This window comes from Bombyx mandarina, chromosome 21 (genome assembly GCF_030267445.1).
Source record: "Bombyx mandarina strain Sakado chromosome 21, ASM3026744v2".
NCBI lineage: Eukaryota > Metazoa > Arthropoda > Insecta > Lepidoptera > Bombycidae > Bombyx > Bombyx mandarina.
Genome location: NC_143227.1, coordinates 13504531 through 13520652, shown reverse-complemented (window position 1 = coordinate 13520652; position 16122 = coordinate 13504531). Strand labels below are relative to the sequence as shown.

The following is a 16122-nucleotide window of genomic DNA, read 5'->3' as shown; positions in this document are numbered from 1 at the left end:
CCCTTCGTGTTTTTGGACTACCGATCGCACCTCCCGCCATCGGAGCAGAGTTCATCCATATTATCTGGAACCGCTGCGCAAATCGATAGTGCGTTTCCAGAGATCTTTTCTGGCACGCCCCATCCGGCTATGGAATGAGCTCCCCTCCACGGTGTTTCCCGAGAGCTATGACATGTCCTTCTTCAAACTGTGGAGAGTATTTAACGGTAGGCAGCGGCTTGGCTCTGTCCAGGGTAACCACTCGCCATCAGGTGGGCCGTATGCTCGTCTGCCTACAAAGGCAATTAAAAAACCGAGCTACTCATCGCAGTCAATAAAACAACATATATTAAAAATCTATATTCGGGTTCAATACACAATCACAAAACATTAACACTCTTGACCAGGCCTTGTCCTAGGATTCTAAAGTCCTCAACTATAGCTTCTTTGTTCACTTTGTATCTCGTCTCGCCGTCCACTGTCTCCGGTATTAAAGCGTTCGCATTCAGAGCCTGAGACGGGAGTAATGCATTAGTTAGGCGTTACACAGGTCCTACTGACACTGGAGAATATCTCTTAACGTTAGAGATATAAAGACGAATATCCACAATATCAAATTATCAAATATAACATTTTAAATAGCTTCAATATCTCTCATATTATGTCAAACCGGAACACATAACAGCTTCGCGGCTGAAATTTGCAAAATGGCGGTACCCATCTATACGGTATAGATGACAACCTGTCACGCAATTCAATATAAAACAATTATTGGTTAAAAAAAAAAAAGTGATTTTATGACCTGGTAACTAAGACCTTTATAAGTCGTGTCTTATTTTACTTTATATTCTTATTTTTATGATAAATGATAATATGGAGTGAAATGAAATGAGATGATATGGGATGACATATAATCTCAGTAAAATGGTGGTCATTTACTGAGACTTTTTCAGTGGACTTTTTGGAGGATCCCGAGAAGTCACGTCCAGCGACTTTGTTTCATTTTCCCACATTTGTGCACTTTCCCGGATATTAAACAGTTAATAAACCACCTTTATTACACACTTAAACCTGAAGAAACATTAAATAGACAAAATAAAACAAATCACACAACTGCACTCCTCGCGTTCCCGCCAAAAATTCCTTATTGGTTCAATGTCCAAGAGAACAGAACTATCAGATGTCAAATTGACATAGACTTGGGAATGTCACATCGAGCTGTCAGCTGTCACTCTGACGTAAGGTGCGTACCTGGAAATCTTTGTACTCTTCCACGTCGGGCTTCCACAAGACCGCGATAACCTCGCCGCCGTACAGGTCGTGGAAGAACACAGCGAAGTCACCGTAGGCGCTCTGAGGAACAATCAGTTTATAGTTTCGATGGGGACCTCGTATGAAAGTGGTCTTCATGTCGAAGTCATCTTGAAGTCGTCGTGGCCTAAAGGATAAGACGTCTGGAGCATTCGTGTTGAGCGATGCACCGGTGTTCGAATCCCAGGCGGGTACCAACTTTGTAATGAAATACGTGCTCAACGAATGTTAACTATTGACTTCCACGGTGAAGGAATAACATCGTGTAATAAAAATCAAATGCGCAAAATTATAATTTGCGTAATTACTGGTGGTAGGACCTCTTGTGAGTCCGCGCGGGTGGGTACCACCACCCTGCCTATTTTTGTCGTGAAGCAGTAATGCGTTTCGGTTTAAAGGGTGGGGCAGCCGTTGTAACTATACTTGAGACCTAACGATACTAGATATCTTCGGATGTGAATAAAAAAAGAACAATAAAAGTAAATTGCGCGGCGAGTTATTGCGTAGTTAATTTTGATATTTCCAATTTTATCTAACAACTAACTATTTTATCGAACCATCCTCGCTTCGCTTCGGAAACTGTAATTTATTATTGATTTTTCCAATATTTAATGGATGTTATTATACAAATAAACCTTCCTCTTCAATCACACTATCTATAAAAAAACCGCATCAAAATCCGTTGCGTAATTTTAAAGATTTAAGCATACATAGGGATATAGGGACAGAAAAAGCGATTTTGTTTTATACTATGTAGTGATGATGACGAGAGAGAGTTAAATCGTATACTAACCCTTAAATCATCCAGGTATGTGAGCACGGGATGGAAGTCCACGACCGGTATGAGCTCGTCCCCCACGTGCGGCGGGGGGGGCCGGCGGCGCGGGGGGGCGCACACCCGCTCCGCCCGCTCGGGGACCAGGCTGGGGTGCAGCACGATCTGCACGTCGTACTCCGACAGGCTCGGGACGAACATGGGCTGGGGGGATACAAGTTCGGATTTGGCATATACAAGGTGTCCCACTAAAGGAATATCAGGCTAAAACGTGGCTAAAGCATCTGCAATATAATATGACGTTAAAAATGACAAAAAAATTAGATCGTAATTAATAGTTGCATACAAAAACTAATTTTTTTTTTATTGCTTAGATTGGTGGACGAGCTCACAGCCCACCTGGTGTTAAGTGGTTACTGGAGCCCATAGACATCTACAACGTAAATGCGCCACCCATCTTGAAATATAAAGTTCTAAGATCTCAGTATAGTTACAGCGGCTACCCTACCCTTCAAACCGAAACGCATTACTGCTTCACGGCAGAAATAGGCAGGGCGGTGGTACCTACCCGTGCGGACTCACAAGAGGTCCTACCACCAGTGATTACGCAAATTATAATTTTGCGGGTTTTTGACTTTTATTACACGATGTTATTCCTTCACCGTGGAAGTCAATCGTGAACAATTGTTGAGTATGTATTTTATTAGAAAAATTGGTACCCGCCTGCGGGATTCGAACACCGGTGCATCGCAATAACGAATGCACCGGACGTCTTATCCTTTAGGCCACGACGACTTCTTATTATTTAATTTATTAATTGTCTCAACGGTTTGATGACAGCCCTGAATTGATCAATCTAAAGTACCGTTAGAACGCTACTTTAAGTATACCTACGCGTCAGTACGAGATAGGCACATTCGTTCAGCTCATTTCAAACAACGGATACGACAAAAATGTAACCACGTTAATAACTAGATGAAAATAATTTTAAGCTTCAACTTTAAAAACTAATTTCAAACTTATTACGGCAAACGTTACTAATTTTCAAGTTTATTACAAAAACAAAAGAAGCTTTTTGGCGTGCAAACACAGTTGGATCGGCTAGCGGGGTGTATACGGTGCGTGTATTTCAATCGGCTGACATTACGTGACCTAGGTCGCGGCACCATCGCGTTTGCTGCCTTTCTTTAGATTTCCGAAAGCAACTTCAAGTTATTGGGATTTTTTCAAGGGCGTCTTGTCAGTCCGCACGGTTAGGTACCGCCATCCTGTCTACTTCTGCCGCGAGGTTTTGTTTTCGTCGAATTGATTATTATAATAGAATGGCTTAACATACTCTTTGTGGAGCACTCTGTATAATATATTGTGTTGTTCCAAATTGGATTATTTTTTGAGGAAATGTGAATTTGGATATAAGAAAAATTATGCATAATTTGAGAACAGACGATAATTTGGGACCAAATACATTACAATTTCATCCCATATTATTCAATCTATTTCTTGTTTTTTTAAAGAATGCCAAATAATTAACAGATAATTTAACTTTTGCCTATTAATGTACAGGATGTTAGTGTTCGTTACAGTTAAAATTAAACTTACGAGCAGATTGTCATTGAATTCATTGAGCAGGCTGTTCTCGAGGTAGACGAGGGCGCTCGCGGCCAGCGCCTGCGCCCTGCGGAGCGCCGGGGGCGGAGGCCCGGGCTCGCACGCGAGTCCCACCTCGCGCTCGTGTGCCGTCACTATGCACACGCTCCGGGCGCGCGGGTCGGCGCGCGCCGCCTGCTCCAACTCTGTTATCTGTTCACCTGTCGCCAATTTATTAAACAATAATATTTTAAACAAACATGTATGTACTTCTCCATTAATTTATTTCTTTATTTATTTTAGTCTTCCTACAAATTAACAGTATAACCAAAAAAATTGTAAGGTATTGATAAGATTAGCTTAAGTAATTTCTAGCAACAGCTATAAATCACTGCAAACCGCCCTAAGCACGTCATTTCGGATCTTCCCGATCTACTAACGGTGCTTTTAGGTAACTCAAGCACCGGTCACCGTCCTCGCCAAACCCATCGCTTGCAACGAAGGGCCCTGCCAGTAAATTAACCCATAAATACAGCCCACTGAGTTTCTCGCCGGATCTTCTCAGTGGGTCGCGTTTCCGATCCGGTGGTAGATTCTGCGAAGCACTGCTCTTGCTAGGGTTCGTGTTAACAACGTCGTCAGGTTTGAGCTCCGTGAGCTCACCTACTAGTTAAGATTGCGCTGAAATAGCCTCTTAAGCTTAGGTAGGAAAATAAAAACTGCAAACCGTCATTAAATACAGGGTGGCCCATAAGTCCTTTGATATGAAAAAAAAAATTTTTAAAATAAAACTAATTACATTATGAATTAAATTTTTATTTACATAAAAAGCTTAAAAAACGGGAATTATTTTTTGAAAATAACATCTCCTAAATGTAATCCGTTGCGATCACGGCACTCTTGCAAACGACGTCTAAAATTGTCGATGACTGCGCGGCACGTCACTGCTGAAATGCTTGTCATTTCTCTGCGGATGTTTTCTTTTAGGGCCTCAATTGACCGCGGGTTTGTGTCGTATACTTTAGCCTTAAGGTAGCCCCACAAAAAAACATCCATCGGGGTCAGATCTGGACTACGTGGAGGCCAGGAAATGTCTCCTCTCTTAGAGATAACTTTGCCAGGAAAAAGTTGACGGATAACGGGCATAGCAGTGTTAGAGGTGTGAGAAGTGGCCCCATCCTGTTGAAACCACGTCCTGGCATTAAAGCCTGAAAAGTTTTGCAATTCTGGTATGAAAAACTCTTCGATCATAGCCACATATCGCTCCGACGTAACAGTAACTGCGCGCCCTCTGCCATCCTCAAAAAAGTAAGGCCCTAGGATACCATGGGCTGACATAGCGGCCCAAACAGTCACTTTCGGACTATGTAAGGGCTTCTGATGCTCAAGTTTTGGATTGATGGGGCTCCAATAGCGGCAATTTTGTTTACTAACATGCCCGTTAAGATGGAAATGAGCCTCGTCAGAGAACATTATGTTATTGAAGGAAGTAAACCGATTCAACATTTCATTCGCATAATTTTGTCTTTGAATACCGTCAGTTTCCTTTAATTCTTGAACCAACTGAATTTTGTAAGGGTGCATATGTAAATCTTTCTTCAAAATCCGTTGTAACGATGTCCTGGATACGTTTAATGCTCTGGCGCGCTTACGAGTTGACTGTGTCGGATTTTCGCGAATAGACTGTGTCACTGTGTCTATGTTTTGTTCCGTACGTGACGTCCTTGGGCGACCCAACCGCGGTTTATCTAACGTCGAACCGGTCTCCTCGAACTTAGCAACCCAGTTCTTAATCGTTTGAAGAGTTGGAGTGTCGTCAAAGTTGTGTAAACCTTTGTGTTCTCGAAATTTACGCCGCGCAACGGTTGCCGAATTGTCGTTTTTATAAAACTCGCGCACACAAAACGCACGGTCCGCTCCGGTAAAACGCTCCATCGCGACTAAATTCCCAGAAACCGAAGTTACTCCCCCCGCTTCCCCTGCACCGCTCACGCGCGCCCTGTTCGTTTTATTCAAATTTTACTTTTCAAAGGACTTATGGGCCACCCTGTATATCCGTTTCCGGAGCACAGGCTATCGAGCCATTGAGCAGCGAGGCAGCGCGACGTGTCGGAGGGGTAGCGGGGGGTGCGTGCGTGCGTGGCATTTGTTAGATTATGTAATATAAACACTACTCACGGGTCAGATCATCATTGAAGTCGAGCACGAAGACCTCGCTCGTCCAGTCGGTTGCAGCCAGCAGCCTCAGGACCCGGAACAGGCCGATGGTGGGCTGAGTGGGGGGCGTGAAGGGTTGGGGGTGGAGGAACACGGTCGCCGCCATCAGCTCCGCCGTCACGGAGGGGAAGTGCGGGGGGGAGAGCAGGTGGGAGGACAGCCAGCGCTTGAACAGACACGCCGTCGGACCGAAGGCCGGGTACTTTTGGTGCAACCTATGGGAATATTTTTTTTTTTTAATTTATTAATTCACAAAACAAATTACAATTATTACAGTAAAATCAACTTAAGCGTTCCATATCACTACCCACGGCATCCTATCACTAAAATTTTCTACACTCCCGCAAGCAGAACAAACCTCCTTAAATATTCCCCTTTATCAAAGATTTGTAGTCCAAATATGTGGATTAATTGACGGCATCGACATTTTTAACGACACGTGTCCTGGTCTCAAAAATAAACTAGTATCCAAGTTCCTTTGTTTGTAATTAATGGGAGAATGTTAAATAGTTAGTCGTCGTGGCCTACAGGATAAGACGTCCGGTGCATTCGTATGTAGCGATGCACCGGTGTTCGAATCCCGCACGAGGGTAGGTACCAATTTTTCTAATTAAATACGTACTCAACGAATGTTCACGATTGACTTCCACGGTGAAGGAATAACATCGTGTAATAAAAATCAAACCCGCAAAATTATAATTTGCGTAATCACTGGTGGTAGGACTTCTTGTGAGTTCGCACGGGTAGGTACCACCGCCCTGCCTATTTTCAGCCGTGAAGCGTTTCGGTTTGAAGAGTGGGGTAGCCGTTGTAACTATACTGAGACCTTAGAACTTATATCTCAAGGTGGGTGGCGCATTTACATTGTAGATGTCTATGGGCTCCAGTAACCACTTAACACCTCGTGGGCTGTGAGCTTGTCCACCCATCTAAGCAAGAAAAAAAAAAAGAAAGTTAACTCTTGTTTTCATGTTCTTTTCAATTTTTTTTTTTTTTTCGTACTGTTAAAATTTAAATTTAACCTCTGCTTGTAAAATTGCTGTAACATGTCATAGTGTGTTATAAGAGATTGCTGTACATGCCTGTAACTGGCTTACATACCAGTACTTAATTTTATAAATGTTAATTTTAAGCTTGAATGTTTTGTGTGTATTGCTGTTGGTGTCTAAATAAATAAATAAATAAATAAATATTAGCTAAACCGTACAAGCAATACCTCTAGATCTAATCTAGATTGCAATCTAAATGGTATGTGCACTCAGCAAACCCGTATTAATAATGTACATAGCTTTGGCTATTAAAAACAAAATTACATATAATAATTAAAAATTACAAGTAAAAATAAAATTACATGGTACAGAAAAAAAAAACAACGGTATCCACATAAGTAGACAACAACATAACCAACACAAGCAATATATTGACAACTAGCCATTGTTAAATAGGATATCTTTCACACATTTGACATTAATTAGTAACTGTTCAATAAAAATTACTTATCAAATAAGTACAAAGCTATTGGTTTATAACGTCATCACTATTAAATTTAGCTGCAAAAGAGGTAGCATAGAGATAGAAATAGTAAGAGTTCGTTCTCGCTAAATTTTTTCCCTGCCTCTGTTGATAGCCTTGAGAGGCTATTTCAGCTTCGCCTAACGCGTGTAGGTGAGCTCACGGGGCTCAAACTGGAAATGTTGCTAACACGAACCCTAGCAAGAGTCATGCTTCGCAGAATCTACCACCGGATCGGAAACGCGACCCACTGAGAAGATCCGGCGAGAAATTCAGTGGGCTGTTTCTCTATGGATCAGTTTACACGTCGAGCCCTTCGTCGCAAGCGACGGGTTCGAAGAGGACGGTGACCGGACGCTACATGTTCAGTCGCTATTCTCACAAATATATTTCTTAATGCTATTTATAAGGCAAAGGTATCCATACCATGCAGTCTAATATTTTATAAAAAAAAAATGGTACATAACATGAAGTGAAATGAAATGAAGTTGATTAATTTGAAACATTAATCAATTGGCATGAAATTAAATGTAATGAGATGATATGGGATGAGATACAATCTCAGTAAAATGGTGTTTGTTTTTGTTGCTTAGGTGAGTAGACGAGCTCACAGCCCACCTGATGTTAAGTGGAGCCCATAGACGTTAAGTAGTCGTCGTGGCCTAACGGATAAGACGTCCGGTGCATTCGTGTTGAAGCGATGCACCGGTGTTCGAATCCCGCAGGCGGGTACCAATTTTTCTAATGAAATACGTACTCAACAAATGTTCACGACTGACTTCCACGGTGAAGGAATAACATCGTGTAATAAAAATGAAACCCGCAAAATTATAATTTGCGTAATTACTGGTGGTAGGACCTCTTGTGAGTCCGCGCGGGTGGGGACCACCACCCTGCCTATTTCTGTCGTGAAGCAGTAATGCGTTTCGGTTTGAAGGGTGGGGCAGCCGTTGTAACTATACTTGAGACCTTAGAACTTGTATCTCAAGGTGGGTGGCGCATTTACGTTGTGGATGTCTATGGGCTCCAGTAACCACTTAACACCAGATGGGCTGTGAGCTCGTCCACCCATCTAAGCAATAAAAAAAAAAAAAAAAAAAAACATCTACAACGCAAATGCGCCACCCACTTTGAGATATAAGTTCTAAGGTCTCAGTATAGTAACAACGGCTGCTTCACCCTTCAAGCCGGAATGCATTTAGCCGCTATTTTCACAAATATATCTCTTAATGCTATTTCCTGTAGGTGCAGAATTCCTGTACTAAGAAGTCCGGCTCACCCGTGCAGAGCGCCCCTGAGCCGCGGCATCAGCTGCGTGTCCCTCTGCAGCCGCGCACTCTCCTCGCTGTCCTTATGCTTCACCACACCGTTCTCTATCTCCCTCTTCAGAAGAGTTATTTCTTTGGGATGAGCAATGGCCAAGCGGAAGACCAGGCCGTTCTTCAGCACGTCCACGTGGGAGGGATACGCGTGCGTTATCAACGAGTACTGCTCGGTGAGGCGGTCGGATATCTGGAGGTGGAAGGCGGCTTTCAGGCAGCGGAAGGCTTCAATGTCGCCGGGCCACTTGCCGCTGTGTCCTGGAACCGGGGGGAGGGGTGGGTGAGTAACTGGGCGACAGTCTCTATTGTATTAATTTTCAAATTGAAACATATGACTGCTTTGCGGCAGAAATGGGCAAGTTGGTGGTACCTACTCGAAGGGTCGCAGTACATCCTAACGTTGAGGTGTCAACCTCTACTCTACAGATAATATTATCACATCTAAATTGGAATCAGATAATATTGGATATAGGCAATAAAAAAAAACCAGCAATAGGCAAAATAGACACTTTGTAACTATTCATCTAATTAACATTATTTGTAAAAACACGAGTCACATTTAAAAGCGACTAGGCCTGCCGCGTAGTTCTGCCTGCCTTATAACTGAACTCGAAAAATAACGTGTCTGTGCAACTCTTCATACTGCGTCTATCTCATCTTTGATTTATCTATATCCTCCTCCTTGCGTCGTATTCCTCATTGCTGAGGGTCGTGACCACCCTTTTGTATCACCTTCGCACGCACGATTTTTCTCCTATCTATCTATATACATATATGAAAATGAATTGCTGTTCGTTAGTCTCGCTAAAACTCGAGAACGGCTGGACCGATTTGACTAATTTTGGTCTTGAATTATTTGTGGAAGTCCAGAGAAGGTTTAAAAGGAAGATAAATATGAAAATGCTCAGAATTAAATAAAAATAACAATTTTGTTTTTCCTTTGATGTGTCCCCCGTCGCCGCGTTGGACAGATTCCTTTTGTTTGTTTTAAGTTTATTTTATACAAAAGTTTAGGTCTTTTATTTATCGATTGAGGCACTACGAAGTCTGCCGGGTCAACTAGTATTGAATAATTTATACCAAGTTCGATGACGGCTCTGGAGACGGGCGTGTAGTGCGGCAGCGAGGGCAGCCCGTCCCGCCTGCTGGCCTGCTTCAGCAGACAGGCCCCGGCGCGCCGGTACGGCTGGCGGGGCGCGGGCCGGGCCACCGGGGGCACCGGCCTGCTGTAGCTGAACACTGACGACGTGCCTGCAGACAGAAGACTCCGTCACGCCATTGTGCCTCAGTCAGCCTCACCTCCCACCTTGAGACGTGAGGTCAACCTCAAGCCAAACTTCACGTCTCAAGAGCAGTGATGGGCAGTGACGGACAAGTTGTGGTATCTACGCACCAGTGAACACGTTGCGATAATATTTAGCTTGTGACATGTATTCCATACCGTAAACAGCACTGATGTCCAAGGGCAGCTCGGTGAGCTGCCTGAGGTCCCTCCTGAGCTCATCGAATGCTCTGAGCACGTCGAGGCAGGCCTCTTCGCAATGGGCGCTGGACTCCCCGGCGTACTGCTTGCGGACCAGCACGCTGTCCAGTTGATCCATCACGTGAAACAAATCTGAACCTTTCACACCTGAAAATAAGGTATACAAATAATAATATAACAATTTAATTTCATTTAAAAAAAATGGTGCTAATGAAAGAATTGAAACTTCTTTTGCGGTGTCTAGTATTGTGGTTTCCTTCATTTTTCATCCTTAAAACAAATTTATCTTGTATTAGGAAATGCTGTGTATAAGAGACATGACCTAGCTCGCTTTGTCCTCTCCACGGTCGAGTGGTTCGCGAGACGTTCTCTCTATTTTCTCACTCTCGTTCTTCCTAAATTGTATTTTTTCTCTCTAGCCGTAACGAATCTGTCGCGAGTTGAAATTTTACTCTCAACGCACCTAAACAAGTTTCGCTTCAATAGTCAATAAAAAGGCAACAAATAGGCAAGACGGCGTCACCAATTCGCGGGGTCCATAAAATATCACCACTATCTATGGTCGGATATATCTGTCTAGTTTGAAGGAAAATTAGATACTAGGAAAGAACAACGAAGAAATAACAAAGTTTACTCGCGATCGTACCTCGGACTTGTCCCTGCTGGTTCTAGACTAGCATTAACATCCCATAACGGACATTAAAACTCATGTTATAAAATCTATATATACCTATATAAAAATGAATTGCTGTTTGTTAGTCTCGCTAAAACTCGAGAACGGCTGGACCGATTTGGCTAATTTTGATCTTGAATTATTTGTGGAAGTTCAGAGAAGGTTTAAAAGGTAGATAAATATGAAAATGCTCTTAAAAAAAAATATAACAATTTTGTTTTTCCTTTGATGTGTCCCCCGTCGGACGGATTCCTTTTGTTTGTCTATTGCCTATTTATCGATTGAGGCACAACAAAGTCTGCCGGGTCAGCTAGTATAAAATAAAAAAAACACCCATTTTAAAGCAAATTAAAAATACCTCACCATACTTAAAATCCATTAGATAGTTAATTATCTGTTTAGTGATGCCTCTCCTTTCTGCTGTAGCCTCTCCTTCCCACACGCAGGTCTCGGTTATAGAGCCGTCTTGGAACCGACGTAGTTCGGATTTGTCTCCCCAGAACGTCCTGTAATATCAGGTTTTTGCAAATATACTTGGCACTGGCAGGGCAATAGTCCAACCCGCCCTAAAACATCCTTGAGCCCGCGGTCTCCTTTCAACATCTGCAGACCATCACGCCCCCTAGGCGCGGGGACCTCGTAGGAGATTCAGATTCAGACCAGAAAAAAAGAAAAAAAAAGGCCATAGACCAACCTATTTCTGCCGCGAATCAGAATCATTGCCGCAAAATTTTAATAACGTATATCGGAACGCAGTCGTCTCGTCAATTCGTCTTTGTGAACTTAATTGGTCTCATACACATTGAGGGTCCTGAAGTACTTACGGGGACACGAACCGGGCGAAATCCTCATCAAGCTTGGACTTTTGGAGCAAGCAAGACGATGGACTTGCAAATATTGTGGAGTCGAACATCAAAATATTATTCTCACCTAAATTCCAATGCTTCAGGCAAATTGGCCGGGGGACCTTTTTCGACAGGATTTAAAGCATTATCTTTATTCAGGATCAGACCAAATGCTAATTTTTCTTCGTAACTGTAATAGAGAGTCAATGGAGACAGCATGAGAACAGACTTGATGTAACTTATTGTGGTCGTGGTATAAATTATATATGCACAAACTATATATTATGTATATAATTTGTGTAAAAAAGATGTACGCATGTTAATTTATCCGCAAGGAATTCCACAATTTGAACCTACACTCATCAAATAGTTAATTTTTTCTGTTTATATAGAATAAATAAATAAAATAATCTATTCAGAAATGAACTATTAAAAAATATATAATATTAAGTATTAGTTAAATTTCTGTTCAGAATAAGGAAAGCTGTAACTTTGTTAAATGCTGTGCAATTTTTATAAAATGGGTAAAGCGACTTCATTATGTGTGATCTCATTCGAGTCCAGATTGTTCAACAAGCTTATCCTACACCATATGTCACACAGAACAATTGGCCATTTATGACATCACATATTGCATTCAGTGTACGTCTTGATGTGCCAAACATTAGATCATATTGAGTTATTTAAATATTATAACAAATTTAACCAAGACCTTTGTCTATGAACGATGCTGACTGTTTAAGACCAGAGTTACATGGTACGCATGTTTTTCAATGACAATATAAACCAATAACCAGTATTCCTAAATTTGCACTAACCGCTAGGAGCCATAATTAACATTTACATCACTACATAGTATAAAATAAAATCGCTTTGTCTGTCCCTATATCCCTATGTATGCTTAAATCTTTAAAACTACGCAACGGATTTTGATGTGGTTTTTTTTTAATAGAGTGATTGAAGAGAAAGGTTTATATGTATAATAACATCCATTAAATAGTGGAGAAATCAATAATAAATTACAGTTTCCGAAGCGAAGCGAGGGCGGGACGCTAGTGTTTTAATAATTTAATTTAATTACCAGCTTTCAGTTTTAGCTGCACTCAATACTTTCTTTACAGGCCATGTGAAGTCAGCTTCTACCATCTGCAGTATCAAATGAACTCTATCCCCGAGTCCTTTAGCAAGTAATGAATACACTGTGTCAGTGACAAGCATGAGTCGATCCAAGCCATAATTTAATTTGTCATCCTTCGATACTTTATCAAGTACTGCTGTTTTAAGAAGTTCCATATTTTTAAATCTGAAATACAATGTTTCTCTAGTATTATTCAATAGTACGATGCTAATTACATAAAGTATTTCAGTTAAAGCAGTACACATCATCCGTACATTTTTCAATGTCAGTTAACTAAAATAATGTCCTGCAATGTTTCTTTGAATTAAATGGCGATCTACGGCCAAAAGTCGGTTTTCGTAAAGAAAAATGAATTGTGAGCTCATTAACCTATCAACAAAAGCAAAAAAAGTTACAGTTAATCATAACTGATTTCTTTCATATTGTGTGATACATAAAAACCAACTGTTGGTTACAATGATTTTCCTACCATTCATTTCTGTTTTAGAAACAAATAGAATAAAATCAAGTTTGGATTTAAATATTTCACATGATTTTCCAGTTGTTACATCTGTATACATATGTAGCTCTTAAGATGCAAGGTTTATTTTGTAATAAAGAAAAAAATGTAAGTACTTAAATAAACTTACCTTAATATATGATCAAATTTCATGAGCATTTTAACTGGTGTCATAAAGAGTGGTATAAAACTATTTATTTTCACGTTATCAAGCATTTCCACAGCTAAGGCACATTCTCTCTTCAGTGCGTAATATGTCCCTTTACAAATTTGCCAGCATATATTGTAGTATCCTGTGCTGTCTATGAATACTATAGGATAGTTTTGGTGGAATTCTTCAAGGGATGGAGTAGCATCTGCGGCTTTGCAAAGTGAGATACCTTTCTTGTCCCATTCTGATGTTTCTAAAATTGATTTATTATTTACAATTTTAATAGTATGTAGTATAGACATTTCTTTAGGCATCCAAAGAGGCCCACCTGTTTTAAATCTTATTTAGGACACTATGATTAAATCTAGTATTTATTAGTAAAACTATTCTTACAATTTAATTTATTAAGTTTGAAGTTTTTAACCACTGCAGCAATTCATTCGTGTGGATATGGTAACCTTCAAAAATATGTGCACAGACTTACAAATAGTGTAGTAAATAGTAGTATTTAAAGATTATTCTGTTACAACAGAATCCTGACCAATCTCTGTGATACTATGAGTATGGCTATAGCTACAGTCAGTGAGTTAACTGTTGCAGTCTTAAGGTTGCTTAATGTCTTAATGCTTGTTTGTAAAATGTAATGTTTAATTAGTAATCAGTAAGTCTATGGTGCCAATACTTATAGGAGCATGTAGCATCAGTCAAAATATGTTTTGTTAATCAAACAGTTTCTCTATACTACAGCTTTTGTATCGACTTACTCAATGCTATCCAAATATTCCTTACAATCTGATAACTGCTCATGATGTTATTTACTCTTTTTGTTTGTACGTAATATACAACAATGTTATTAACTATTTGGCCTGAAATAGGTATGTTTCTTTGACGCAACCAAATCTTCAGTAGCACCACAGCCTGCTTCAAATTCTCACTGTTCAGTAAAGTATCTCTCAACAGCTTTTCATTATTTAAAGCTATAATGTCATATAATATGCTGCTGTTGTAATATGGTGTTGGCGAATCAGTTTCTTCACTTTCTGTTGTCGAAAACAACCAAGATTGCCGTAAATTGTTCCGTTTAGGGCTGAATCTATGTAACTTAAATGTGTCAGTGTCACATACTAAATTTATTCGAACCGATAAATGGTTTTGCAGTTTACCGGCTGGTTTTAATATTAATATAGGTTTTGTTTCGCACCCATTAATGAATGAATAGTTTAAATCTATGATTATATCGCTTTTGGACAAATAAGATGCTATATAAGCTAAGTAGGCTGCACGTTTTTTGTGATATCTATAATTAATTGAGTCATTCTTGGTATATGTTTGTGACGGTACAGTAATCTGTAAGTCAACTACTAATTTCGAATTAATCGCACAACCTAATGCGTAAGATCCAACAATATCAACGGTTTCAAACTTATGAAATTTGAAGACGCATTTTGTCTTCTTCAATTCTTCACTGATAGGTAGTTTGACTTTAATTTTTTTTGTTAATGTGTGTTCAGTTAAGTCATACTCTATATCATCCGTAGGTATACTGTCTAAGTGGTTCTTAAAGTCTGTGAACCATTGTAGAAACCGTTTTTCAACTTTCTCTTTAACTTTAACTTCCTGTAGTATTTCCTCTACCTGCAGTCGGAACAAATTCGAGTTAAACAAGGTCTCTGTCTCCTGGAGCCGATTCAGTTCATTCACAGTGGGCTGTCGATATAAGCTTTTTGTTTTTATACGTTTTTTCTTTTCCTTGTCTTCAGAAATTACTCTTCCGTTTTCATTAACTAATCCACTTTCCCCGTCGTCTTCGGAAATTGAGACATTTTTCTAAAATAATGTAATGAAAACAATCAAATACCATGCAAATTAACATTTTACTATGCAATGTTATGCGGAACTTTACAGTTTAATTGAATAATAATAATATTGATGTAGGTATGTCAAGCACTTACTCGTTTCACCATTTTTATATAGAATTATTTATCTAATACATATTTCCAGTATACACATCTAAGGTTATGAAATTGTAAACAGTACAAGACAGCATGTATCGTCCCTCAAACATGTGACAATACTGACAATCATTTGACAGCGAGAATGTCCAATGAATAGGCAAAGAAAACCTAGCTCATACCTCTGTATATATTTTATATAATAAAAAACCTAGCCACAAAGTGGCGGGAATGCGAGGAGCGAATTTGTATGATTTGTTTTATTTTGTTAATCTAAAGTCTCTTCGAGTTTATACATATATAATAATGGTGATGAATTATCCCTCTATCACCTATGAAAGTGTACAAGTGTGGAAATATAAAAGAAATTCGCTGGACCTGGCTTCTCGGGTTCCTCCAAAAATCCTCTGAATTTTTAGTAAATGACCACCGTTTTCCTGAGGCTATATTTCATCTCATCTCGTTTAATTTCATTCCATCCCAATTGCTTATAGTCTTAAATAAATAAATTTCATCTTATTACGCTCCATTTTATTCTATGTTTAAGCGAATTTAAATTGCAATATTTTATTACTTGACACTCTCAAGAATGGTATCCCAAGAAGACTATTGCCATACTGAAAAAAGAAGAAGGATGTTGTGTGAAAATAAAATTGACTAGAATAATTCTAGATGTAA

General features: G+C 40.0%; 1 protein-coding gene across 1 annotated transcript; it reads right to left on the bottom strand.

Annotated features, from left to right (window-relative positions):
- Positions 1–326: 326 nt before the first annotated feature.
- Mat89Ba (nucleolar protein 6 Mat89Ba) lies at positions 327–15596 on the bottom strand. The gene is made up of 14 exons (XM_089736381.1): positions 15445–15596; positions 14257–15319; positions 13472–13745; positions 12786–13007; positions 11790–11894; positions 11223–11365; positions 10145–10333; positions 9784–9954; positions 8661–8961; positions 5831–6084; positions 3665–3873; positions 2084–2269; positions 1231–1332; positions 327–491 (listed from the first exon to the last, which is right to left on the bottom strand). Exons 1-14 carry the CDS (start codon positions 15454–15456, stop codon positions 360–362), a joined length of 3363 nt encoding a protein of 1120 aa, XP_089592507.1. The 5' UTR covers positions 15457–15596; the 3' UTR covers positions 327–359.
- Positions 15597–16122: the final 526 nt, after the last annotated feature.